This window comes from Amborella trichopoda, chromosome 3 (genome assembly GCF_054954075.1).
Source record: "Amborella trichopoda isolate Santa Cruz 75 chromosome 3, AtrichopodaSantaCruz75HAP2 v2.0, whole genome shotgun sequence".
Taxonomy (NCBI): Eukaryota; Viridiplantae; Streptophyta; class Magnoliopsida; order Amborellales; family Amborellaceae; genus Amborella; species Amborella trichopoda.
In genome coordinates, this window is record NC_142338.1 from 38,908,383 (window position 1) to 38,936,324 (window position 27,942).

At 34.7% G+C, this 27,942-nt stretch overlaps 1 protein-coding gene across 5 annotated transcripts; it reads right to left on the minus strand.

Annotated features, from left to right (window-relative positions):
- Positions 1-1,862: 1,862 nt before the first annotated feature.
- On the minus strand, positions 1,863-27,907 carry LOC18422522 (uncharacterized). 5 transcript variants are annotated; one of them, XR_016052506.1, is made up of 4 exons: positions 27,763-27,907; positions 25,811-26,586; positions 8,121-8,566; positions 1,863-2,326 (listed from the first exon to the last, which is right to left on the minus strand). XR_016052506.1 is itself a non-coding variant. In XM_020668445.2 (4 exons), the coding sequence occupies exons 2-4, from the start codon at positions 26,472-26,474 to the stop codon at positions 2,151-2,153; spliced, it is 1,296 nt and encodes a 431-aa protein (XP_020524104.1). In that variant the 5' UTR covers positions 26,475-26,524; positions 27,763-27,907; the 3' UTR covers positions 1,863-2,150. The 5 variants fall into 5 exon arrangements, 4 of the variants coding, with proteins under 4 accessions (XP_020524104.1, XP_006878505.1, XP_088718658.1 ...); XM_020668445.2 differs by having other exon boundaries at positions 8,121-8,576; positions 25,811-26,524; XM_006878443.4 differs by having other exon boundaries at positions 8,121-8,576.
- Positions 27,908-27,942: the final 35 nt, after the last annotated feature.

A 27,942-nucleotide genomic window follows, 5' to 3' on the forward strand; every position in this document is an offset into this window, starting at 1 on the left:
TTCAGATTTTCAATATAAAAAAATTAGAAAAAAACTTACAAATTTTCAATATACTAAAATTAGGTAGAACCCGTATTATGCATTTCTCACATTTTGAATATCTAGATTTTTTTATATAGAAAAACTTAATTCCAATTTTAATAATCCAATGTTTATTCAAAATAAGCTGACTTTATTTTTTGCTAATTTTCAGATACTAAAAATCTAAAAGAAGAATTTTGTTGATTTTTATTTAAAAAATTAGAAATTAAGAATTATGTTATTTTAAAAAATGATATTGACTATCAATTTCATATTTTTAATATCCAAAAATTAGAAAGAAAAAAAAAGCTTAATGTCTAATTTTTTTTAAATTAAAAATCTGAATTACGATCTAATTATTTTTCTAAAAAATAAAATAATTCTTAATTTTGGATTTTCTATATCCAAAAAGTTAAAAAAATAATTTCAAATTTCCATATTTATCCGAAGCTTTTAAAAAATAAAAACTTAATCTTAATTTTCAATATCCTTAAATTATGAAAATTCTTGATTTTTAATAATGAAATATTCGTTTTTTTTTTTTTACTTACCCAAAATAAATATAAAAAAGGTTTGAAAATCTGAACCTACACAGATGGAGCATGAAAAGCTTCACCAACCTTACAGAACGCAAAATAGGGCGTGGTTGAGAGTTGAGACTAAATCAAAATAAATTAAATGGCACAAGAGGTAAAAGAAAGACCAAAAAACTCACACGTATAAATGCAAAAATAAATAAAACAAAATAAATTAAGAGCGCTAAATAAATCTCTAAAAATTTATCCTCCTGGACCGCTAAGCCCTTTTTGCTTCGTCCTCTTAATCAGAGATCGAAGGCGTTCTGCAACTGAAGCACACAAAATACTTCGCAAAAGTATCCCAAAATCCATTTGAGTAAATAGTACTAAATACCTTAAAATTCCAACGCTTATCGTTTTTAGAACGGTTTTTGCCTTGATTCCTTGAAGGATTTGCTTTCAAAACCTTAAATTTCCTTTTCAATCGCATCTTGTCCTTGCCCTAGGTTATTAGTTTCTATAAGCTTGCAACCTTAATCAATCCAATTAAGGCGCACCTTCAAATTTTATCACAATATGTAATTTTGTAAAAAATCTTAAGATTATCTTAACATCTATTTTATTATCTAATTAAAAAATTTTAAATTCCAAAAGCGGTTAAAGTCAATCTCTATGAAAATCTTAAAAATAGACGGTCTAGATAATGTATTGCAAGACACACTATTTTTACGACTCAATTTTTTTTTTTTTTTTCCCATATTCATACATCTCAATGTTGAAATCAATTAGAGGGTTTTACAACATTAAAACAACCTTTCTGATAGATTTTTAAGGTGCATATGTGATTATACATTTTTAAGTTCGCAACCTTATATACACTTTTTCCCTATCAAATTGGGTGCATTGGAAACTCAAATTTTATTTTTTCTTTCGTAGACAATACTTCAGATTTCATTTTGAAAGCACCTTTGAGAGAATCACTCATGCATTATATAGTAACATATTATAGTGTGAATATAGATATATTTGGTAAGCTGTCACATTGTTAAACTCCCATAACAAAGGAGTCAAATAAGATTTTAAGGGCCAAAATTAAAGATTAGACATTGATAAAATTTAACATAATCGGGCCACTTTTCATGCTATCAGAAAGGCTTTCTCCTCTCTATTCCGAAATTTCCAATTATATTTAGGAATTGAACCCGTTATTGAAAACCAGGTCTAAATTCAACCAAATTCTCACAAGTATTAGAAACTTTAGGATTCTCTCTTACATAAGATATATGGATTTTTTTGGGGAGGCAATATCTCTAAAAACAATTATTTTATTCAAGTATATGCATCACATCCCTTTATTAGAAATATGTAGAGCACAACAAACAGGAAGGAGATAAGAAAATACCTTCCCCCTGTTATTGACTATACAAGAACCCTCCTTTCTTGTTACTTACTGCCACACTGCAAACAAATTTTTGTAGCCCTCCATCCTCCAATTATTTCTCACAAATATTACATGATTACAAACTATTATTTGAGGAGGGCAAAGATAAGGCAAAGGAGGGATGAATCTCAAGTTTGCTTTTCTTTAGGAAGATGCACAAATATTCAGCTCTATTCTTGCATTTGTAAATCCACAACCTGCTGCTCTTGTTCAACTTCCCTGCAGTGAGCATGAGGAATGTAAGACCACATGATCGCAGCGGTGCCAAAGGCAATGGTGATACCAACCATACTCCAAAGCCACTTCTTCCTTCTCTTCCTTGTCTGCCGATGCCTCCGAGCCATTTCTACAGGAATCGCCAAAGGTAAATCAATCATTCAGGCCCGTGTCCATACACACATGCAAACACATACATACTTACTTGGATATAGACATATCCAATAGCGAATTTCAAAATTGAATTTCATAGACAAGGGTTGAGTTTTCCTGCTAGCACAGTTATCCATCTCTCCAATAAATAAATCAAATATGTTTGTCGTATCCAAAAGTAAAAGGCAGCTCAAAATACAATACATAAAATGCAGAATCATCAAATACATCTTATGGGTTACCAGTCGTTATCAAAAAACAAAGAGCAGCTCCAACATAAAAACCAAATGATTAGTACACGGATTTTGGGCAATACACCTTGTATATTCATAATATTATATACAATCTCCATTACCAATAAAGAGCCATATTATCTGGGTCTATTTGGATGCGTACTCGTTAATATGATGATTCACTATTTCAATGAAATTAATACTGATAATGAATTGTCTGTTGCTTGGCTGTGTTCATTATAAAGCTATCTGAGATGATAACCTCGTAGATAGTTTTTAATATAAGTTTACATTTTTTAAAAACTACTTTTACTTTATTCAAGGTAATTTGCTGAACATACATTTTCTTGGCCAGAAATAGCTAAAAATAGCTAGAAACCACTGAAAAGTTAAATATTTAAATAAGGGAAAAGTTTATATAGAGCCGACGCTCTAAACAATCAAATTCGAGCCTATCTTAAAAATTTCACTAGAAGATATTATTTTGATGCCCAAATATCCTCAAATTCATCATCTCGATATCAAGATGCATGGACATGATAAAAAAATGGATTTCAAGTTTAGGAAATAGTGTATTTTGTATCACACTTTTGGACCGTCAAATTTCAAGATTTTCAAGTTTTCATAGATCTCTCGATCTACATTAGTTTTGAAGCTTTAAACTTTATAAATAAAGATGAAAAGATATTTTAAGGCTATAAAAAAGATTTCCGGAATTGAAACCATATTTCTCGACACTATTTGAAAGTAGGCTCTATACAAACCGCACCATTTAAATAATATTATACATAACACAAAATACGTACCAAACGGCTAACAAAATAACATTATCTAGAGTATATTAATTTCATATAAGATAATATACTCCAGATAAAACTAATTGTCGTCTAAATAGGCCATTAATTTATCAATTCACAAAATGTATAGATTTTGTTAGCACAACTGAAAATTTAAAATCACACGAGTTTGAGTGATTAATGATTTGATATTTGTTATCCGATCACTGAAAACAGAGGCTCTAACAAAAATAAACACATTTCAAACATTGATAATCATACACTGAATCAAACATGAGAAACTCGAATTGAGGATATTTTGGAAACAGTCATTCAGGATCCAACCCTTTGGACCGGGATCTGTGAAAACCCAAATCAAATCCTAAAGGACAAGCCTAAAACCATTGAGAGAGCATTATGATGCATAACTTAATGGAGAACAACATCGTGACATTCATAATCAGAATAGAAGCAGTTCAAAATCATCCTTCTCTCCAAGTGCATTTCTTTCGTCAGTGTATCCTTTTTTGTGTTAGAAATTTGCTCATAATTTATCCATTAGTCACTTCCTCAACATATGATTTCCATCAAGGACTTAATCTCACCATGAAACAATTTCTTCTCTCCAGACATTTTACAGGTCTTGCAAGACCCAACCAGATCAACCCGACCCAAGTCCAAATGTGTGAGGTCACACTCCTCGACCCAAACACTCTAAGACTCGAACAAAAACCTGATATACCACGAACAGAAACTGTGGAGTGTTGTACTGTCCTGAGCTAATTGGGTCAACCTGACAAGAACCCAAATCTGGTTGGGTTGATCCGTTTTGTCGAGTTTTGTCATGCGTCATGACCCCATTGAGTCACATAACTTGGTTGGGCTGATGGGTTTTTTCACATAACCATAAAAAAAAATTAAGGGCTTCCATTTTCTTTTTAAACTTTTCAAAGAAAAAATAAATACATAGAAAAACCTTAATGTATTTACCCAAAAAAAAAAAACCTTAATGTTCATATTTTCTGTTTTCCATTTTGGTTATTTGAACATTTTCAAATTTTCCAAGATAAATTAGAGTTTTAACTGCAATAAAATTTAAATGGACCAAGGCAATTTCATTTTGTTTTTCTTTTTGGGGAAAATATCTCCATATCTCTTATTTTTAGGTTTCATTTTCTCGATAAACTCAATGTTTCAAAAAATATCTTCTAACCCCCTGACCACTTTAAACCTATTTTTTAACCTAAACAAATGTCTAAAAGGCATGTTCTTTTTAAACCCAATCATTTCTCTCTCTTCACTTATATACCTCAAACTTCTCTCTTCCTCTCTCACTCTCTCTCCTCCAATGTTTCTCCAAACCTTCCTCTCACCTCCATGAAGCCCTTCTCTCTCTCTTTAAAAGTTTCGGAAGATGACTTTTAGGAAAGATGTTTTTTTATTTTTGTTTGACCTAACAAAATAAGTTTAAATTAGTTCAGGGGGTGAGAAGAAATAAAATCTACAATTTTTATGCTCCAAGATATCTTTTAAAACCTTTGGATCTATTGTGAAATAAAACTTAAATATAAAAGGTATGAAGATATTTTCCATTTCTTTTTTTTGGAAAATTGTTCTTAATTGAAGAGAATCCTTTTTTATTTCGTTTCTTTGAATAAAAGGAAACAAGATAGACAGTTACCAGGTTTTTTCGTTTCTTTGAATAAAGGAAACAAGACAGACTGTTACCAGGTTTTTTATTAGTACAAGTGAATCAAGGCACAGCATTGTTTTTTTAAGCTTTCGAAAGTCTAATATTATTTTCCTAAAATAATGGCACGGAATAATTTTTGCTCTTGTTTAATTCCCAAGTGAAATTGTTGGCACGCCTGTGACACAAACATTGATCAAGGCATGTCAAATTATCTTTTTATTTTGTTATTATTCCAAAGCTATTGTTTTCCCAAAAAAGTTGGAAAAATTTCCCTTTTTTCTGATTTATCTTGTTCATATATGTTTCAATTGTATTATTATTATTATTTTTAAGGACTGATTGTCAATCATTGGACATGTACTTCATGTTACTTTAATCAACTTCTGTATTAAGCAATCTACTTCTATTTTTGGTTGATATTAATTTATTCAAAGATTAGATCTATGGTTTTGCATGTGTTCAATACAAACTTGGATGATTACTTGCCCCGAAATGACCTGGACCGATAGGGAAATCCTGATTCATTGGGTCTTTCAATACAATCAAATAGATTACCCAAAGGGTGCCATATTCTCACTTTTTCAATAAATACGAGACGCCTAAGTCGTACGAGTAAAGTGATCTATTCACTGATAAAAAAAGAAACAATGTGAACAGTGATTGGATCAATGGGATTTGGTATGATACGTATGAGATCGATGATATTGATATTCAAATCTTTCTTCTTAGAAGTATTGATTTGGCCCCATAAGTGGGACTGCCACCCAATAGCATGTTGCCGCCAGAATCAAAACCGCGTATTTCCTCCGGAGAATCTCCCCTTTTTTTTGTCTTATCTTTTTCATATATGTTTCAATTGTATTAGTATTATTACTATTTTCTTTTAAGGTTGATTGTCAGTCATTGGACATGTAATTCATGGTTTTTTTTTTGAGATATTAACTTTACTAACCAATCTACTTCTACTTTTGGTTGATTTTAATTTATTCAAAGTTTAGATCTATGGTTTTGCATGTGTTCAATACAAACTTAGATGATTTACTTTTATATGTATTGGATATTCTTCCTATGGAAGATACTACAAAACGCCAACAGGCGAAAATGAACAGTGATTTCGCCTATCCTTATCACCGTCCAAAGTTCATCGAACGGTCACGATTGTCTGGTAGTGTTTCATTTTTTTTCTACAAATCGAAATGACCTGAAATTTGAAGCATGTGTTCATCAAAAATAGAAGAATCTACGAAAAATATCAAAAAAATATTTTATATGAAAATAATAGACCAAAATATCCCCAAAAAATTTTAAAGGTATTTTGGTCAATTTATTTTTTACGAATTATTGTGTTTATATTTTTATTAAGCGCACCTCTCTAAGATGTACACACGTTCTAAATTTTAGATCATTCCGATAAGTAGAAAAAAAAATAAAAAATGAAACACTACAAGACAATTGTGACCGCGCGATGAACTTTAGACGGTGATGAAGGTGGATGAAATCACTATTCATTTTCGCCTATAGACGTTAGGAAGACTTTTCCTTCTTACTATATAATTTATTAGTAATTTTTAAATTTTTTTCATGATTTATTTCCTTATTTCAGATCACATTTTAAATTTTAACAAGGCCCTAAACATGGTCGGGTCACAGGTCACACTGATTGGGAAGCTCTTGGGTTGGATCCGTGAGCATTGCTCTCCAATGGTTTCCTCCATGTTTTTACACAATAAAAATAGCCAAAATTATACGGCATTATTTTGTATAATGTACCCAAAATAGCGAATGATATTTGTCTACTTTGGTTAATTTTAATTAAGTCAAATATTAGATTTATGTTATTGCAGGTGTTCAATATAAACTCAAACAATTTACTTTTATATTTATTGGATGTTCTTTATTTCATCATTTTAATAATTTTATTTTTATGATTCATTTCCTTATTGCAGGTCTCATTGTTGGATTTTTAACATGAACTAGTCGAGTAAACTGGATCTGGGCAAGGGGCCAAACTAACTTGGCAGCCCATAGAGTCGGGTCCATGAATGCTACTCTCTATTCATAGTTACAAGGATCCGGATCGAATCAAATCAAGAATCCGCATCGAGACCACGGGATCATGACAGGCAAAAGACAACCTATGGTTGGGATCACAATCTGTACACACTAAAACCTTGAGATCTTGATCCCAATACGTGGGGGAGCTTGATTCAAACTTAATCAAGATCCAATGTTTAATTATACAATCGAGACCCAAGAGAGCACTATAGAAGTATATAACATTGTACTATTCATATACTATACTATAATATACATACTATTATATTCCTAACTATACTATATGCTATTATATTTAAATCTACTATTTACAACTATATAATATATGGGATTGTCTACAAAGAGACCATATACCTTTTGTACATTACGACAGAATTGACCCCTTGGCAGATGGATCCCAATAACTATGTCTCCATTATTCTCCATGCTTATGAACAATAAAACCACCCAAAATTATCTGAAATGAAGGGCACTATATTGTTCAACACCATCAAATTACCCAGAAGTTCTTATGCTCAACGCATGACTCTTTCAGTAGTGCTGCTGTATGGTGTTGTATAAGCCGAATTTCTATCCCAAGATACGACCCTAATGTTGTCTCAATGGTTTTAACCATTGTGACACTTAGTCACATGCCAGCAGGCATCCTTATCCCTAGTTTGTTTGCATCACATGCCAGCAGGCATCATTATCCCTAGTTTGTTTGCAAATGATGACTTTCAGCTTTATTTTTTTGATACATTTACAGTGAAAATGGAGGGCGGGATGTTATGTTGAGGCATCTGCCCCCCTAAACACCCATGCCCCACCCCCATTCCTGATGATTTTCAGCTTTATTACTCTTACTTCTCTACTATTTATCAGAAAATATACTTTTCTGATTGCGATCATTCATGCTTCATATTAAGCATCAGCGACTAATGAAACATAAAATAAACACGACCACCCCAAATCCCACATACCCAAAGAAAAGAAAGAAAGAAAATTCAGAGGGTATGTATAGATAGACTTTACCTACTGCCTGTTGGTTTCGCTGAGACATTTCATGGTTTACGGCTTCATAATATTGGACCTTGTCTCTCAAACGAGCAATCTCAAGGTTCTTTGAATCAATTCTCGACTCCATCTCCTCGTCGACCTCAGCTCTTGCACAACCCCTCCCTATAGAGTTGGCCACAAATCGTGCAATCATAACTTGTCTACACAGGTCATCAATAGCCTCAGTTTGAATTCTATCATCTTCGCTTGATGACAAAGTGGCCAAAGAGGAAGTCGAACATGATAATCCAACAAGAGACATCCGTTGTTGCATCCTGTGCCACTTGGATTGCATGTCAGCTAGAGCTTCTTCAAACTGTTTTCGCTTCTCGATCTCCAACAAAAGGCTCAGTCTTATATTGCATAGCTCGCTCTCAATGTCAGAGATGGGAATCTTTGGTGATGACGCCGATGTCCCTTCACTAGAGAGTTCTATAGAAGGTTGAATTAGAGCAAGACAAGTGTGAACACGTGTAGCTAAAAGTACGTGTATAAAAAGCACACAAAAAACATATTCCCGCTATAGAAACACACGTCCTGCAAAAACTTCGCTAAGTGTAACTCAAGTATAAGGTGCTATTTTTTTATGAAGTCATCCACGTGTAACTCAAGTATAAGGTGCTATTTTTTTATGAAGTCATCCACACGGTATTGTTCATAAGGAGTGCAAACCACCAATGTGCAATAGTTTTATAAGATTACCAATGGCCTTTGATCGGTGAGAGTGATCATTGGTTCATTAGTGACTTACTTTTTTGTGACAAACCAGTCCTTTACGTATGTCACATTGGACTCCTCAACTGATATAAAACATTAGCACCATAAAAAAAAGGGGGAACTAACGATGTGACTCTTGTGGGTACATAGGATTATTACACACGAATTACAAGAAGATCTCATATTCGAAAGATTACCAAATCACGGCCACACCAGCTCTCATATCTAGACCTGCACCAGTTCAACCCCTGGAGCTGGTTACAGTAACATCTCTAATAAATTCCAAAGTCCGTTCCACTTCCCAAATCAAAAGAAAGAACCATATAAACTAATTCTATGAAGTAGCAAAGATCTCTTGTTTCGCGAACTGCTATTTGATTTCTACTATTTGTTACAATAAACTTAGTTAAGGCAAATAATGATAAAGAAAAAAACCATGTCAATGAAGGATTTACATGACAAATCATCTCTCATTTTACATGACCAATCATCACTTACTAGCATTGCATGCAACTCAATTTTAAGAAGGGGACAAGATAAACAGGCACTTCCCTGGAACACTAAAGAGGCCACAAAGTCAGCATATAAGAGATTGAAAGGTAACTGATGACGCTTTTGGGGATCAGAAAAACAGGTAACTCAATTTTAAGAAGGGGGAGGGAGATTAGGTAATGCACTATCACATCAAAAGGTCACAGAAGTCAAGAACCGTGTGATGGCAAGTTAGCTACCGAGGCTTCAAGGGATGTTAGAGGGTACTTCAACCTTAAGCTATGGATCTGGTAATCATGTATAATTTCCACATTGTCATCCTTCAATAAAGCCCTCGAGAGGAAAACGAAATAATAACTCCCAAAAAAGATTGGTACAGTATGTCCCAACTCCACCATTGATAGCTATGGCTGCCAACATGCCGTGCTTTTGGGCCGGTCTCAGGCCCAAGTTTAAGGTCCACAGGCTGGGCCCAGACCCGAGCCGTGCAGCCCATTTTATTTTTGGGCCCTCTTGGCCGCGGCCCAAAATTACATGCTTTATATGTACAGATTATATCTATATATATGTAATTCTTTATATAGTCTATGACCTATAATGGTTACAGTCCATATACTTCATTTTGTAGATGATTATATTATAATTTTTTAAGTACTTATATAATATAACAAAAACACAACAAAAAGTACATTAAGGAATTTGAACTAAACCCTCTTTATTGAAGGGCCATAAACTCCACCAATATGAACATCATGCGGTAGTGTAGCAGATTATCATCATCATCAGAGCCTTATCCCAACCATTTGGGGTCGGCTACACAAATCCTGTTTCACCATTATGCTCTAATAAGGGTCATGCCCTCAATAAAACCATAAGTCCTATATTTTTCTCATTACTTCCATCCATATCCTTTTGGGCCTTCCCCTTGCCCTTTTAGAGCCTTCCACTTGGGCCAAATCGCACCTCCTAACCAATGTTGTATTGGGCCTGCACTGCATATGGCCAGCGCACCTAAGTCTACTCATCTTGTCGCCTATTGGAGCCACCTCGAAGTTCCTTCGAATATATTCATTCCAAATTCTATCTTTTTTTGTCTTACCACTCATCTATCTCAACATTCTCATCTTTGCTACGCTCAATCCTATGGATATATTGTTTCTTGACCGCCCATCATTCCATCCTATAAAGCAAAACTGGTCTCACAACTGTCCTATAGAACTTCCCCTTCAACTTCATTGGTATGCAGTGATCACATTAAACTCTAGTTGCACATCTCCACTTTGCCTACCCAGCTCTAATTCTATGTGCGACAACTTCCTCAATCTCTCCATTTTCTTGGATTATTGACCCAAGATATCGAAAATACTCTCTTTTAGGTATTTCTTGGCCATCAATCTTAATTACTTCCCGTTTTTACTTCATTTATTACTAAACTAACATTTGATATATTCTATTGTAGTCCAGCTAATTCCAAAACCTTTAGATTCTACAACATCCCTCCAAATTCTAACTTTGAATTGACACCAGTTCTAGTCTCATCCATGAACAACATACACCACGGTACCTCATCTTGTAGATGTCTAGTTAACTCGTTCATAACTAAAACAAAGAGATATGGACTAAACGTTGACCCTTAATGTAGGCCCATTGTCCCTGAAACTCATTTGTTTCTCCACTAGTTGTTCGCACACTAGTTAACACTCCCTCGCACATATCTCTCACGATATCAATATAGCATCTGGAGACTCCTTTTTATTCCAACACCCACCAAATTAAAGCCCTAGGTACCCTATCGTAAACTTTCTATAAACCAACAAAGACCATCGGGAGGTCTTTTACCTTCTCCCTGAACTTTTCAATCAGTTGCCTGTGTAGGAAAACAGCCTTAATTGTTGACCTCCCTAGCATAAACCCGAATTGATTCTTTGTTACACTCATTTCATTAGACGTTGCTCACTCTCTCCCACCGCTACGTAATATGGCTCATAAGTTTGATCCCTCAATAGCTTACACAATCAGCCAGCATATGCCAATTTTCCCCATGCACTTCCAAACCTCCATAGGGATACCATCTAGTTCTATAGCCTTTCCTATCTTCATCCTCCTCAAAGCTTCTTTCACTTCAAATTTGAAGACCACATGGTCAAATTGATTTTATAGAAAAACCCCAAATTCAATAAATAAATCATGTTAAAAACATGATTCAAACTAAAGAAAGATTCCTTTTCTTTTTGGACAACCAACCACAAAGTCTTTGCGGGTACACCCACAAACCTTTTTCTAAGCCAATGGGGTAACATTCTTTTTCATCAACCAAGGAAATCTCAAAAACCCAACAACTGGCAACCACCCCTGAGAGGAACTATCAAACTCAACTTCAATGGTTGCTCAAGGGGCAACCCAGGGCCAACTGGGGCTGGGGGAGTATTCCGAGATCATGAAAGGAATATTCTGCTCACGTACGCCGAATCCCTTGGCTATACTGATTCACAACATGCTGAAGCGATGGCACTGCTGATTGGGCTCAAGCTTTTTAACCCCTCTTGGGGATCCCACTTGATAGTTGAAGGGACGCATACAACATTATATCTTGGGCATCCGGAAAGTCTATACCACCCTGGTATATAGTTTCGATCTTTGATGAGATTGAATTCATTTGTAGGGGTGTCAGCGTCTCATGAAGGCATACGTTCAGGACGTCCAACGCGCTCGCAGATCTCACAGCCAATGACAGAGCTTACCTCTCAAATAGTCTTGGACTCCCTCTAAGCTAGTTGATGAGCCTCTCTCCTTTTTGTTCACTACTCACATACATATTGTAAATAGGGTGTGGTGTTATATCCCTCTCACCGTTTTTGCTGAGGCAACGCATTGTTGTCACAGTATTGGACTCTTTTTTGGCTCTTTTGTAAAGGGATTACCTTGCCCGTGAGGGTTCCAGTAGATTGCAATTTTTGTAAGGGACGCTAGACCCAACACTTGTATTTACTTCTTTCTTTATTCAATGAAACAGTTAACTTTATCAAAAAAAAAAGAAGAAGAAGAAATGCGTTATAAAATTATAGACAAAAAAATAGAGACTCCCAAGATAAAGAAAGAGATACAAGACTTCCAAAATCTTTTGGAAAAAGAACTTTGTTCTGAAATCCCTAATGCAGTTTGGGGAAGGAAAAAACATATGGTAGAATTACCATACGAGCCTGGGTTTAATGAAAACCAAATCCCAAGAAAGGCTCAACCTATTCAAATGAACGACAGACTATTAGAGATTTGCAAAAAGGAAATCCAAGAGCTATTGCATAAAGAACTTATTAGAAAAAGTCACTCCCCTTGGAGTTGCCCAGCCTTTTATGTAGAAAAGGCGACTGAATTAAAAAGAGGAGTTTCGAGATTAGTAATTAATTATAAACCTTTGAATAAAGCCTTAAGGTGGATTCGGTACCCAATTCCTAATAAAAAGGACCTACAAAATGGATTATACATGGCTTTAATATTCTCAAAATTTGATATGAAATCAGGCTATTGGCAAATTTAGATTGCTGAAAAAGACAGATATAAAACAACCTTCACAGTTCCATTCAGACATTATGAATGGAATGTTTTACCATTCGGGCTCATAAGCACTCCTTCAGAATTACAAAATATAATGAATGAGATATTTAATTCTTATATGAGGTGTACTATAGTCTATATAGATGATGTGTTGGTATTTTCCGAATCCATAGAGCAACATTGGAAACACCTGAACCTCTCTTTAAAAATAGTAAAAGAGGCGGGCTTAATAGTATCTGCTTGAAAAATAAAATTGTTCCAAACAATTATGAATGGCATTAGACCAACGAATCCTTCTGGGATTTGTTTCTCCTTTGCTATTTTTTAGAAAATCTCTTACCGCTTTATTATCTATTCTGATAATAATTTTTTCTGGTGCTAAATATATATGGAATCTTTTTATTCCATTGAGAACAGCTAGTAGTCCATTTTCATATGTAATATACTTTTTCTCATTAGACTTAAATTTACCTGAGTTATATCCACATATGAGTTCTTCTTTATTTACTATTGCTTTTAAAATTCCGCCCCAATTTTCATTTGAAGCATTGGTTTCAAGGATTAGTTTATCTCCTTGTCTAGGAAAATAAACTGTTGGTACATTTTCAAGTTCAGCTTTAATTTGTCTGACTATAGCTGAGTCCTTTTCATCCCAAACAAATTCTCCATCTTTCTTGAGTTTTTCTAATAATCTTGAGTTTTTCTAATAAAGGTTTTTCTTTTTTAGAGAGATTTGGGATAAAGATTCTTTTATAATTAAGAATTCCTAAATAACTTTGTATCTCTTTGTGAAGATTTCATCTGTAGCTTAGCTGGTACGTATCTCTTTTTTATATAATTTGAATTCTTATATTTTATTTCTGTTGCATACAAGTTCATTTTAAAACCATATTCTTGTGACTAGTACCTCGTAAATCCAAGCCTGTTTAGCCAGAGAGATGTTAGGCCAGGACAAGAAAGAGGGACATAAATTCATAGGGGGCTTTAGATGCTAGAAAGAATCTTGTATGGCTGAAGTAACTTGTTGGAGTAAAGATTTAAATAAAAAAGAACATAATTTCGAGCATGATTATCATGTAGATAAATCTTCAGAAAACAATATCAAAAGTATCAGAGAAGGAGAAGCTTTATTGAACCTAAACTTTCTATTTTTTCTTCAGTTTTCATTAACTTGTTAATCATTTGTTTAAGATTTTCTGATTGTATTTTATGACCTAATCTAAACCAACTATTGCATATATACCAAACCCTATCCCTTAGGTAAACTCTAGAAGAACAAAGAAAATAAAGCTTCTCCTTCCTTTTCAAACCCTATCCCTTACGTAAACTCTAGAAGAGATGATTTACTTAAACATAATGTCAATGTAAATGGCACATATCTTGATCTAAAAAATATACCTTTTCGAGAATATAGTCCAGCCATTGATGACAGGGCTCAATCCATGACTCTAGTTTTAACAAATGGAAGACATCCTGAAAGATTTCACAAACATCTTAAAAGAAGAATTTTGTGGACATATCATGCAGAGTACACTTTGTTAAAGATACAGCTTTATAACATTAAAGAATTCGAAGTTTTTGTTAAAGAATTTCAAAAATGGTACCAAATGCTGAATGAAAATAAATCAGAATTATGGAAAAAACAATTCTTCCATAAATTACCATCACCATGGGATGAAATTTGTAACACTTTAACATAGTAAATATGTCAGTGATACATCATCAAATGATACTTTGGAAAATAGAATAATATTTGTTTTCCAAAAAATTGGAAGTCATTGTTTAGACTTAAAAGCAAAGAAAACAAGTCAAGAAAGGGGGCTTGGAGAAACAGATTGTAGTCGAATTCTAAAAACCAATTTAGAATTTGGTTGCAAAATAAAAACCAAAAGAAATTTTTCAAAAAGAAAACAATTTTGAATTTGGTTACGAAATAAAAACCAAAAGAAATTTTTCAAAAAGAAAACTTTCAAATGAAAGAAGTGAAATAAAAAGAGAAATTTCAATTGTAAAAAATGATATGTAGTCAAAAAGAACATCAACAAACCCAAAAAGAGTTGCCGATGTTATATATGCAATGAAGAAGGAATTGGCTATGGCAAAGCATGGCAATTCCTTAGCTCTTAAATTAATTTTCTGGACTGCTTTGGTATGTTCGGTGGTCTAGTTTGGGGGATTCGTTTTTAATCTCTGAAATAGTAATCTGCAATCTGCTGCTAAGTCTTTATAAAATTCTGTTATATAATTGAGGCTGCCCAAAAACCTCTGTAGTTGTTTTTTATCTTTAATCTTATTTGGGAATTTATCTGCAAACTGAATTGATCTTTCAATTGGGGTAATAGTCCCTTGGTAGATATTATGGCCAAGGAATCTCACCTTTGTTCGGAACAATTTTATTTTGCTAGCAAATACTAATAAGCCCACCTCTTTTACTATTTTTAAAAAGAGGTTCAAGTGTTTCCAATGTTGCTCTATGGATTCGGAAAATACCAACACATCATCTATATAGACTATAGTACACCGCATAAAGGATTAAATAACTCATTCATTATATTTGGGAATTCTGAAGGGGCATTTTTAAGCCCGAATGGTAAAACATTTCATTCATAATGTCCGAATGGAACTGTGAAGGTTACTTTATATCTGTCTTTTTCAGCACTCTGAATTTACCAATGGCCTTATTTCATATCAAATTTTGAGAATACTACAACCTTGTATAATCTATTTAGTAGGTCCTTTTTATTAGGAATCGGGTATCGAATCCACCTATAGTCTTATTCAAAGGTTTATAATTAATTACAAATCTCGAAACTCCTCTTTCTAATTCAGTTGCTTTTTCTACATAAAAGGCTGGGCAATTCCAAGGGGAGTGACTTTTCCTAATATGTCCTTTATCGAATAGCTCTTGGATTTCTTTTTGAAAATCTCTAATAGTATGTTGTTCATTTGAATAGGTCGGGCCTTTGTTGGGATTTGATTCTCATTAAACCCAGGCTCGTATTTCAGCATAAATTTCTTTTTCTAAAAGATTTTGGAAGTCTTGTATCTCTTTTCTTATCTTGGGAATCTCTATTTTTTCTTCTATAATTTTATAACGCATTTCTTCCTTTAGGAAGAAAAGGAATCTTTCTTTTGTTCGAATCTTGTTTTTAACATGATTTATTTCTTGAATTTGGGGCTTTTCTATAAAATCAAATTTGACCATGTGGCCTTCAATTTCTGATTGGATGCATGTTTCCTCCAATTTTGTTATAGGATAAAGCATATTCAAAAAAGGTGTTCCTAAAATAACAATCTAAGATTTTTTACCATTATGAACGGTAAGATGAAACAAGCACCATTATTACACCCAGCTGCATCTGATAATTTATAATTTATAACCATTTTATTACCATCAGCAGTATTTAGAACCTGAGTAGTTTTGCTAAAATATTTCGTTGGGACTAATCCCTCATTGATACAATTTAAATCAGCTCCTAAATCTATAAGGGCCATTGTTTGGAAAGTAAATTATTTGTTTACCACAATAGTAACAAGAGTATACCATCTTTGGGTAACTATGTTATCTATAAGATTTACATACTTCATTTATTGCAGTTGTGTTTTAGAAAGAACATTTACTTCTTTCTTTTCGTTCAATTCCTGACTTTGTTCTGGTTCCTCAGTGATAATCCCCTGTCCTTGGTTTTCTATGTAATCATCCATAAGCTCTATGAACGATTTTTCATCTTCATTTTCTCCCCCCGTTTGGGAAGAAGTGTTTGTTAATTCAAGTATATTAACCCTGTTTTTAAGGGTCGCTAGCACAGATTTTACTTCATTAATTTCATGTCTAAGTTCTTGAATAGTGGGTTGCCTCTAACTTAGATTTTTATCTTGTATTCGATGCATTATGGTTTTAAAACTATATGCCTCCTGAGAAGGCTTATTTAAAATTTTTATTTCCCTGGTTTGAGGGTTTTGTTTTGCCATATTAATATATTGGTACAATGCTTCTTTTCTTGCTTGCTGATTTTCAATTTTGTCAATCAGTTCTACGATAAGATTTTCTTCTTTAGTAATGACATTTACAACCGACTCATGCATAGTTAGGATTGCTTTATAATGGTCACATTTTCAATGATCAATTAATGTTTTTCATCTTCTAAATCAGAATCACAGTCAGAATCAGAACTATTCATTACTAGATGTTCATCTTCAATGGTTCCTATGAACAATTCATCTTCTTCATCATCCGAGGATTCATCAGAGGAACTATCTGTATTTTTCAAGAAGATTTGACATAATTGCTTCTTTAAATCTGCCTCTATATCTAAAGCATAAATTTGTTTCTTAGTTCGGCATTTATTTGTAGAGTGTCCTAATTTCCCATAGTTAAAACATACTAGGATTTTCTTTTTGTTTCCTTTAAAATATTTATTCCTTTTACTCTTTTTAAAAGGATTTTGTGTTTTCTTGTCAAAAGATTTTTTCTTACGACTCTTTTCTTTTGAATGTAATTTCTTTTTAGGCTGAGAAGAAAACAAAGTATTGTATCCAAATTGCTCGCAGAAATCTCCAAGCTCTTGTTTCCCAATCATATTTTCTTTTTCTAACTAACTCTTCAATCTTAAATCTATACACAAGGCTAAACCTTCTACACAAATTTCTGCTGCTAACTCACCATTAGTATAAGCATAGTATGGTATTACCCCATTATTTTTATCTTTTAAGTCTGGTTTTTACCTTTTCAAAAAATAAGAAAGGGAGACTTTCTATAAATTTTTCTTTCCAATAGTCTGCCTTACGGCGTTTCCTAGTTAAGGGCTTTAACCAAAATACATCCTTATACCACTTAAAATGTGACAGGGTTGAACACCTTAAATTTGTAAGCAATACCTTGGACCTATCCATCTGTAATGCGGTGCTTCCTACAAAATGTAGGGTGATAGTATAGATTAAGGTATTAACCGCATCTTCCTCTTCTATTGGGCTTCCTGTTTAACCCCTATATTGTTTCCAACGCATACCCTATATTTTCTCTTAGCTTCTATAATTTGGTTTTTATCATTGTCTTCTAGACAGAAATCCCACCAACCTCTTAATTGGCTTGTAAAACCACAAACTACAGCTCTGGCAATGTTAGAAGTCTTTATTGCCATTTTGTTTTGAAGCTGTAGCATACCTTATCATATGCTTCATCAGGTTGATTATCTGATATTCTGACATTCTGTCAACATTCCATTCCACAATAGACCTACCGTCATATTGGGCTAGCTTATCTATATAGTCTTCTTCAATTTGAATTGTCTTTCTTCCATAAGAAATCCTATTTATCCTGAAATTCTGCATTTCATAATTACTAAAAATTTGTTCTAAATAGTTTAATTCTTCTTCTGAATAACTATGGTCATCCTCCTGGAGAGTATTAACTTGGTCTTTATTTTTCTCGAAGTGGTTGGGTCTTTGAAAGGTCCAACTTGGCTAATCTACCCACCAGCTCATCTATAAATTCATTATTTTCTTTTATGACATGATGCAGTTTAAAAGTATCCTTGTTTATACTGGGGCGAGGCCTGAACATTACTGGTTTTTTTGCCTTTACTTTTTTAATATTTTACTTATTAAGGAGGTTTTCAATCCTCGTTGTCTGTCTTCCTAAGGATTGTAGATAAAGGGTACTATAATTATTTTGTTCGATAACATGGTTTACACTTTCAATATTAGCAGGTGAGTCTAATCTTTTAGGCTCATTTTTATAAGGAACTGCTTTACTCCTTTTATGTCTACAACAGCCTCGGGTGGATGTATAGACTGAATAGTTTTTCCCTCTTAGGTTGTAAAAGTTTGGAAAGCATTCTCAACCATATTTATTCCTTTTTCTTCTCTAGAAAAGTTTGGAAATGTAATTTTATGCTTTCTACATAACCATTCAAACTATTTAAAGAAACAGACATTAAATTTATTTTTAACATAAAATCATAATATTTTTCACGAAATTTTATCCTTAATTTTTCATTAAATTCATTCATAAACCATTCTCTTAATCTTTTATGATGATCAGAGTTAAAGTCTCTTTTAAGACCTTCCTTATCAATTACAAATTCTTCATCTCTTTGAATGACATTTGTTTTGAACTCTACATCCGAAAAAGTGGGTTCCATAGGTTCTTGGTTTGATCTATGGGATGAACCTGGGGTATCAACCCTATAATAAGGTTGTCTTACTTGGTCAGTAGGTTTTTCCAATCCTTCTAGGATTACTCTCTCATGGTCCCTTTCATATTCCGTTCGAGGAATAGAGGAATATGAATTTCTAACTGGTATCCTAGGAGGGTTTCTAGCTATGTTTATTCTTGTTTTTCTAGAAGTTAAAAATTGGATTTCGACTTCTCCGTCCAAATATTCTATTATTTGCTCTACATCTTTATTTTCCAGGGGTTTAGGTTGAACTGTAGAGTGTAGGTACCATTTTTCTGGTAATTTTATTTGATCCCAAGATACCGTTTTAGGTATCACTAGGTTTGATTTTCACAATTTGTCTAAAACAACAATGTCTGCACCCTATTATCTATGCTTTTAACATCAAGACATAGAATAGTCATTACCTTATAACAAACTCTATAAACTATAGCTAAATTCTGTGGTCCTTGTTCCATTTCAAACCCTTTAGTCTGAACGTTTAGGGTTAAGACTTTTAATATGTTTGGATCCGAGAGAGCTACAGAAAAATTTGGATAACAGGTAAAGTATATTGGTCCTTCACATAAACTAGATTCTACAATTCCTAATAAGGAATCTACGAATCGTCACATAAACTAGATTCTACAATTCCTAACAAGGAATCTATGAATCGTCAATGTCTACTATCCCAAAGACATAACAAAATTGAATTATTTAATCATGTCCTAGTAAGACGTTTTATGGCTACCTGGATAAAGCAAATATGTAAATAGTTAAATTTCTTCTTTTATGTTCTTCTAACATAGATTTAGTTAACAAATGAAACTTATTATGAGTTTCCATAATAGAAATTGTTTTCTCCATTGTTTTAATGGAGTAGTCACTTTTAAATTCGAAAGATCCTTTCTTATATATATCATAAACTGGGACTTTTGGAATGTTCCAGTTTTGAATCTATTTTTCTACATTATTAATTATTACTTCTTCACTATTATTAACTCTTAGCATATTATCTGTACTGATTCTCCTAGACAGGGACCTCAAAATGTTAGCCATTAAGATAATAGCCTTGCTTTCGGATAACATCTCGTATAAGTCACCAAGAAACAATCCCCTGATACCCCTAACTCTTTTGGTCTTTTGGGTTAAAGGGGTCACTGCGACTTTGGTTACTTTGGACTATCTTATCCATAGGCCAGTCTATCACCTCAAAGGTTAATAAACTTCAGATGGCTCTCATACCACAATTAGAAACCCAGGCTATATTATAATGCATAGACTAAGCACACATAATATACGTAGAATAGCATAAAACAAAACAAGCACATAGCATTTATAGAATAGCACAAGAAATAACATAAAACAGACTTACATAGGTAGAGCTTGGACAGACAAATGGAAGCTTGACACTGGTCTCATTTATGCCAAAGGTTCCTCCTAACACTGTGTTCCCATTGTGTTTGTCATTTAACAAATTTTTAAAATAAAATTTCCACCTTTCATTGACATCATCATCCTTCACTAAGACCCTCTGATCTTCACTCTTAATGCATTTAATATAGATTCCTACACTTCCTCTCTCTCATTTTTGTTAGTTTGAGGACATCTTTTTCACCTTCTCTTGTTCCCAGTTTATTGTATAGATTATCATATGCCTTAAGTTTAGTCTTACTACTTCCTTAGCGTTTTCCTTAGCATTTTTATATTCTTCTAAGTTTTAATTATATCTATTCTATTGCCCAATTTTATAACATGATTGCTTTTCATTAATAGCCACCAAGTTTCCTTAATGAAATTTATTTTCCATCTAGTTTCTCCTAAAACTTCTTTTGTCACTTTCGTAATACAGTTAGCATCTCATTTCGTATAACATTATCTTCGTGGTCAGAGTTCGACTCTCCTTTTACTAATTCCTCCCTAAATAAGTCTATTTTCTCCTAAATTAAATTCCACCACGTAGTTCTTGGACACCTACCAATTTCACTTTTTTTCTTCCATCTCTTTATGCAGACATCCATAACCATGAACTTATGTTGCGTGATCAAACTCTCTCCTAGGATAACCTTACAGTCTTTACACGATCGTCAATCTACCTTTGAAGTCTATCCGGCTTTTATATGATCCACTTTTATAGGTTATTAAGTATTCATCTCACTTTTTTACAGTAGGTGTTTGCCATAACAAAATCTATAATAGCTAGGTCGTAGGCCATAGCAAAATCTATAATAGCTTCACCCATCCCATTTCTTTCCCCGCACTCATATCCCCCATGTACCCCTTCATATCATCTATTATCCTTCCCTACTTGACCATTTAATTCCCCTCCTATAAAAGTCTTCTCTCCATTTGATATGTCTTGGACCAGTCCATCCATGTCCTCCCAGAATTGTCTCTTAATTCAGTCCTCTAGTCCTACCTGTGGGGGCGCATAAGTACCAATTACATTAATTATCTCCTCCCTTAACACAAGTATAATTAATAGGAGCCTATCACCTACTCTCTTGATATTAACTACTTTATCCTTTAAATCTTTGTCTACTATTATGCCTACATCATTTCTATTTTTTATCTTTTCCTATATACTAAAGTTTATACCCATCAATTTCCTTCGCTTTTTTCCCTTTTCGCTTAGTTTCCTGTAGGCAAGCTATGTTTACTCTTATTTGTAAACACTAACTACATACTCCTACCTATTAGAATTATTCCTACATTCCATGGAGCTAGACAAATCATATTCTCTTGGACTAGCTTCTTTACATGCGCTTGTCTAGAATATCACGGGAACCTTTGCCTATTTTTCATCGCAACCAGCAGCACTGCGGCACGTTGCTTTCGAGGAACACCTTAGCTAACCCTTGCTCAGTTCTCACTATACCGGGGTTTCGGTACAACTCATAGCTTATGGGGAATGCCCTAGCATGAGTAGATAATGTAGATTCAGGAATCATGGAAAGTTGCAGTTGTGAAGACGATGAATGATTTGGTTCCTCTCTCTCTCTCTCTCTCTCTCTCTTTCAAGTGTTCAAACATGAGGTTCATGTTCCTAAAAAAAGAGTTAGAGAGAGAGATGGGGACATGGCTTTTATTTTCTAGGGCTTCTTATCTTCCAAGGTCTCTGTCAGTCTCTGATAACAATGAATAGGGTCCTAGAGAGAGAAAGAGTTAGGGGAGGGCAAGAGAGGTGCAATGCCCAAATAGAGGGAGAGATAGAGGGAGGAGGGGGAGTTATTGACGGGTAGGAGGGGTGATGGGGGAGTGTATGGAGAGAAAGGTGGGGGAGGAAGAAGGTTATTTGAGGAGAGAGAGAGAGCGTTACCAAGATAATCAAAAGAAAGAGATAGAGAGAGCTTATGTTGGAAAATGGAGTACTTTGGAGGGAGGAGAGAAAGAGACAACGAGAAAGGAGATAAAGAGGGGGATTTGGGGGTAGAGAGAGAAAGAGGAATTTTGAGGGTAATGAAAGGGAGAAAGAGCATGCTTAGGCTTTAAAGAGAAGATGGCATTCAAAGGTAAGACGGTGTTCAAAAGGGAAGACAATGAATAGATAGATAGATAGAGAGAGAGAGAGAGAGAGAAATACTTTGGGGGCGACGAGAGAGAGAGAGATAAAGAGAAAGGAGATAAAGAGGTGGATTTGGGGGTAGAGAGAGAAAGGGTGATTTTAAGGGTAATGAAAAGGAGAAAGAGCACGTGTAAGCTTCAAAGAGAAGATGGTGTTCTAAGGCAAGGTGGTGTTCAAAAGAGTAGACAGTGAATAGAGAGAGAGAGAGAGAGAGATCAAAGGGAAGAGAGTATTCCTTTCTTGGAATATGGTGGTACCGGTGATATTTTATACCCTCCACAATGCCGTGAAACTCAACTCCACCCAAATCTCTCTGCCTTGACCCTTGCAGATACGCTCCCAACAAGTACAATGTCATCCTCTCTTAATTTTTGTTCCTTCTTTGTTTCTTTACATTTTCCCTTCAAGAGAAATTCCTTTCTCCAATGGTTGCAATTTGCTTGCAATTCTCTTCCATCAGTCCCTTTCCTTGGTTTTGAATGGTGATTTCATTTCCAACTACTAAGTTTGAGAAGCCTGCAACTGCAATTTCCGGAAAACCATTTGATTCAAACCCATTGCATGCAGTTTTTGGTGGTTTTTAGCTAGGCAATTGTATGCTGGTTGTGCTCGGTTTCGTTAACCTTGCTGTAAAATAAGCAATGGTCATTCAAACATGATGTCATTTTACAAAAGCACATTGCATTCTAGATATACATTTTTTTCCATAAAATGGAAGTTAACATAGAGATTTACAAATATGTCTAATGATGGTCGTGATTATATAGAAACTTGAGGAATGTTTTCTATGTAACACAACAGGCGATTATATGCAGGGGCCTTGAGGGGACACACACACACACCACACACACACACACAGAGGGGGTGGGGGAGCTGGAGGGGAGACGATTTCTTTGCAGGTTTGTAGGTGTATGAATGAAATAAAATAAAACTATTTCAGAAGCCTGGGCAAATAGTGAAGTGGCTAAAGAACACATTAAGATGATCTTTTTATGGGCATTAATTAGAGAGGAGTTTAGGGCAAAGGGTCTCATGCATCGATGGTGGAGGTAGTATGCTGCAAACACTAAATGAGAGGGCTAAGTAGGTGCAGAAATATTCACCATTGGGGAGAATTTTGATGACATCTCCATTGGCAACCTGGTCATGTTGACAAGGGAAATATAACAAGTTGCATTTGGAGCAATTTGATGGTGATCAAATGGCGCAATCTGTGGAGGCAAATGCATGGGACCACATTACCAAATCAGGGACTTTAGCATCAGTCTCTAACTCATTTTGCAAAAGGCGCATTAATAAATATTAATACGAGGGATATCAAATGGTGTAATTGTGGACGTAAAGGCAAAGGATTGCATTACGAAATCAGGAGCTTTATCATCAGTTTCTCAGTCAGATGGCAAGAGGGGCATTATGTGATAGGATGGGTTAACAAGGTGACTCCTAGTCTGTGGAGGGTCGCAAACTTTATAGGCAAAATCTAGAGAACATTAGTTCAATGGAGCTTTCTTTCTCAATACTATAACATTCATAGGGATTCCAATAAAAAGGAAGTTGATGTCCTGGCTCAAGATGGAATCTCAAAGATTCTTCACTTCTTTGTAAATCCTGGAATTAGCCTTTCAACCATCATGTCTTTCATCAATAAGAAGTTAGAGTCAGAAAAGAAAAAAGAAAAATAACATAAAAAAGGTTACGAAGAGAAGCAGGTAAGCTCCCATCTCAGTTTCCCTTCCTATGATACGAAAAAACAAATCATACATATACCACTTAAAGAGTCAAAATGTTGTAAAAAACCATAAAACAATCAACCCAAAAAAACGAAAAAATTGTTGATGTAGGAACTTCTTGAGTGCTGAGTAGGTTGCATGTGGGAGAAATTACAGGAATAAAAGCCTTTGCTTCAAGTCAGCTTTTGGGATATCTTGTGCTGGTCCTAATAGGACAGTATTATCGTAGAAAGCATTGCGAAGTTTTCAGTCCACGTATTTAGTTTCTTTCTTGATAGGTTGGGGGTGAACTGGAAACCCGTTAGAGGGATCTTTACTCCACAAACACTCTTTCATGAGGAATTGAATTGACTTGGGCAAGTATCAAAGCAACTTAGGTGAGCTTTTAGCAAAACTGGAGAGTTTCAAAATCATGTCAAGATAAATGCAAATACTAACTTCAGTGTTGATTACAAATACACATGTCGGTATCTACTACGTGTCTAAGAGTCTAACATGTGAGGCTAAGATGCCAGTACAACTAACATGCTTGTACAACTAATGTTAACAGTAATATTATTGTATATATCATGTAAGTTCCTAAAAATAGTTCAAGTTCCTAAAAATAGTTCAAGTTCCTAAAATTGTTCAACTAAATCAAAGGGTCATGCCGATAGTATTGGCACACTCATTCAAACGTCCCTTATTGAGACATCCCATGATTGAAACCCACCGCTTGGGTTACTTAATTTTTCTATTACAAACGTCATCTATTACCTTATATATAGAGTGCCGATTTAGTACATCAATGTCAAAAGTGCGCTCTGGTAGCGTGTTGTCTTCACCTTTAAGTGGTCCAGGAATCAAGCCCTAGGGTGGTAGGTTTGTGAAGGCATAAGTTCTTTTAATGGTTGAAAAAAAATAAAAAATAAAAAAATGAGAGGACAGTGCATGGGTAGGAATCGAACTCCTATCACAAGGTGTTGTGATATCCACTGTACCGCCTAGACCCTGAGGTCGCACGTGTTTGGAACAAGCTCGACACGTATATTTAACGTGTCCGTACATACTCAAAAATAGATGACATCATCAAACACGTATAAGCCAAGTGTCAATGGCGTATCTGGGAATTTTGACACGTCTTAAGTGTTGATACGTGTCGACACGTGACACCAATACATGTCGACACGTGATACCAAAGAAAACTCAAAGTGTCCATGTAACACTAACTAAATTAGAAACATATAAAATGATAAGATTGAAAAATACATACAAACGAAACAATTTTGTATCACTACATGCTTTACAAGAAATAAAGCACAACCTTTAAGTATTGAAAATTATGTCTCCATTGAAAATTATGTCTCCGTAACAACTATCAATGCCCATATCAATAATAAAAGCACTACAAAAGCCATGGCAAGAAGATACCACAAGGAAAATGGAATAAAGAGCAAAAGAAAAGAGATGTACCTTCACAAGCATCAAAGAATTCACCCACTGGCGTCTGTTTCGAAATACACCCCGAGCCACAATTTTCCTCCAGCTCACTATGGCTTGCAACACTAATCGAGTTTTGGGGGTCGAAAAAGTCCTCACAATCAACAACCCGATCCTCTTTCTCCCCATCAACACATAAAGTTCTTGAGGAATCCTGAACTCCAACATGGCCATTTTTAGTTCCATCATCCTCACCAATAATCTGTAAGAAATCGCCAGCCTCATCCACATCATTCAAGACAGAAGTTTCATCCAAGATTTCTGCACCAATTGCATTTTTCTTATGAGAGGCATTCACATCAATTTCCACAACCTCTTTAGCTTCATGACCATTTTCTTTCCTCTTCTCTTGCCCATTGGATTGTGCACTTTCTAGACCATCTCCTTGCAAATAACTCTTAGAAAGGCGAGGACCTCGCCTTTTATGGTTTATTACATATGGTGAAGGAGGAAAAGAAGATGGGGAATCAGGAATAGGAGTTGCCTCTGGGGTTGCATAAAGGGTGGGCAATATGTAACTACGGGGAGGTTTCAGGATTATCTTCTTCTCCAGCTTAGTAGCTGGCGGTTTTGATGAAGAACTCTCAGTGCTATGCTCCAGCAATCTATCTAAAGCAATTGCAGTAAAGGTTGGCATTGCTCATGCATCATCTATTTGGGATGAGGAAGATTGGACCAACTCAAGACCTATAACCCATATAATAACAAGAAAGAGGACCTCTGAGAATCAGATTATCTTTGAAAAACACCTGTCCATCCATAAGTAGACAAAGAGATAGAAACCACAAGAGTAAGTATTCAATTAGAGCGATTAGGACCATAATCCATGATCTAAGTTCCATATTGAAACAGTACAAATGACTTCTCAGGATGGTAATTCTAGCACTAAAGTGGTTGCATAAAACTTGCAACCAATGATTGATTCTAAGGCTTCAAAGCATAAATTTGCAAACATCCAAACAATATTTTCATTTTTGTTTTTCCTGATAAGTTAGAAACTTAAATTTGAAAAAGACCCATCAAAGAAAGTACCACAACCATTTCGTAACCAGGAAGAAAACCCCATCACCCTAGAGACAAATGTTTTACGGTGGGAATAGAGGGTCTTCTCAAATCCAAACCTTCAAAACACTGAGAAGTAGACATGAACAACGCCTAGAACCCAATTCATAAACTTGATAGAAATGAAAGATTTTCTTAAAACACCTAAAAATTTTGAAAGATTCAACCAAACTTTAGAAAACAACCGGACCCCAAATTTCAAAAGGCATAATGGAGAAAAATCCATAACTATGGCACGACCAAATGAACCTATCAAACCCCGTTAACATTTACTCAAAAAAAAACAAAAAAAAGGAAAGAAAGAAAGAAATAAATAAATCCTATCAAACCAAATCCAGAAATATCGATCTAAAATTATTCCACCGCAATTCAATCAAAACCAAGCAAACTAATCAATCAGAAACAGAACCCGTACCAACCCAAGTCGAGAAACCAAAGAATTCAATCAAAACCAAACAAACAACACCCAGAACGCCTGGAAATCATTCAAAATCAGGAACAAGCTAAATTGAGAAATCCCAGCTGAAAGCTGAAACACAGAAGCAGACACATCAACTTCAACAATGAAAAAACCAGTCTCAAAAACCTAACTCTAAAACTAAAGGCCCTTATTAAAAGAGCTCCAACATCAGGAACAGTTCTAAAGGCTCTAGAAAAATTCAGAACGCAGAAAAAAATAATCTTTTGTTAACCAAAAAATAGGAAATAAATTTCCTAACTTCAACTGAGAATGGTTCAGAAAAAATGGAAGGGAAAATGCGTAGAAACAAATAAGAGAGGAAAAATAAGAAACCAAAAGAAAGAATGAAAGCTTATAAAGAAGAAAAGAGAGAACGGAAAAGGAAAGGGAGATAGATGCATACGAGGCCTCTCTGAACACCATCGGGCTTCATCATGACGAACGTCTGCTCCATCTTTTCACAGAGGCAGAGAAGCACACGAGCGAAGAGAGAGATCCAAAGCTGAGATCAAGCGTCGCTCCGTGACCGCTTTATCGAGAGAAAATCCGCATTTTAATCATTTTCTCCCTTTCTTTAGAAATT

Coding starts and splice junctions, on each gene's coding strand:
- LOC18422522 (XM_020668445.2), bottom strand. CDS start 26,474: ATGCCAACCTTTACTGCAATTGCTTTAGATAGATTGCTGGAGCATAGC. Junction 8,577..25,810: donor ATTCTTTGATGCTTGTGAAG/GTACATCTCTTT, acceptor AACCTTCTATAG/AACTCTCTAGTGAAGGGACA. Junction 2,327..8,120: donor GCGAAACCAACAGGCAGTAG/GTAAAGTCTATC, acceptor CGATTCCTGTAG/AAATGGCTCGGAGGCATCGG.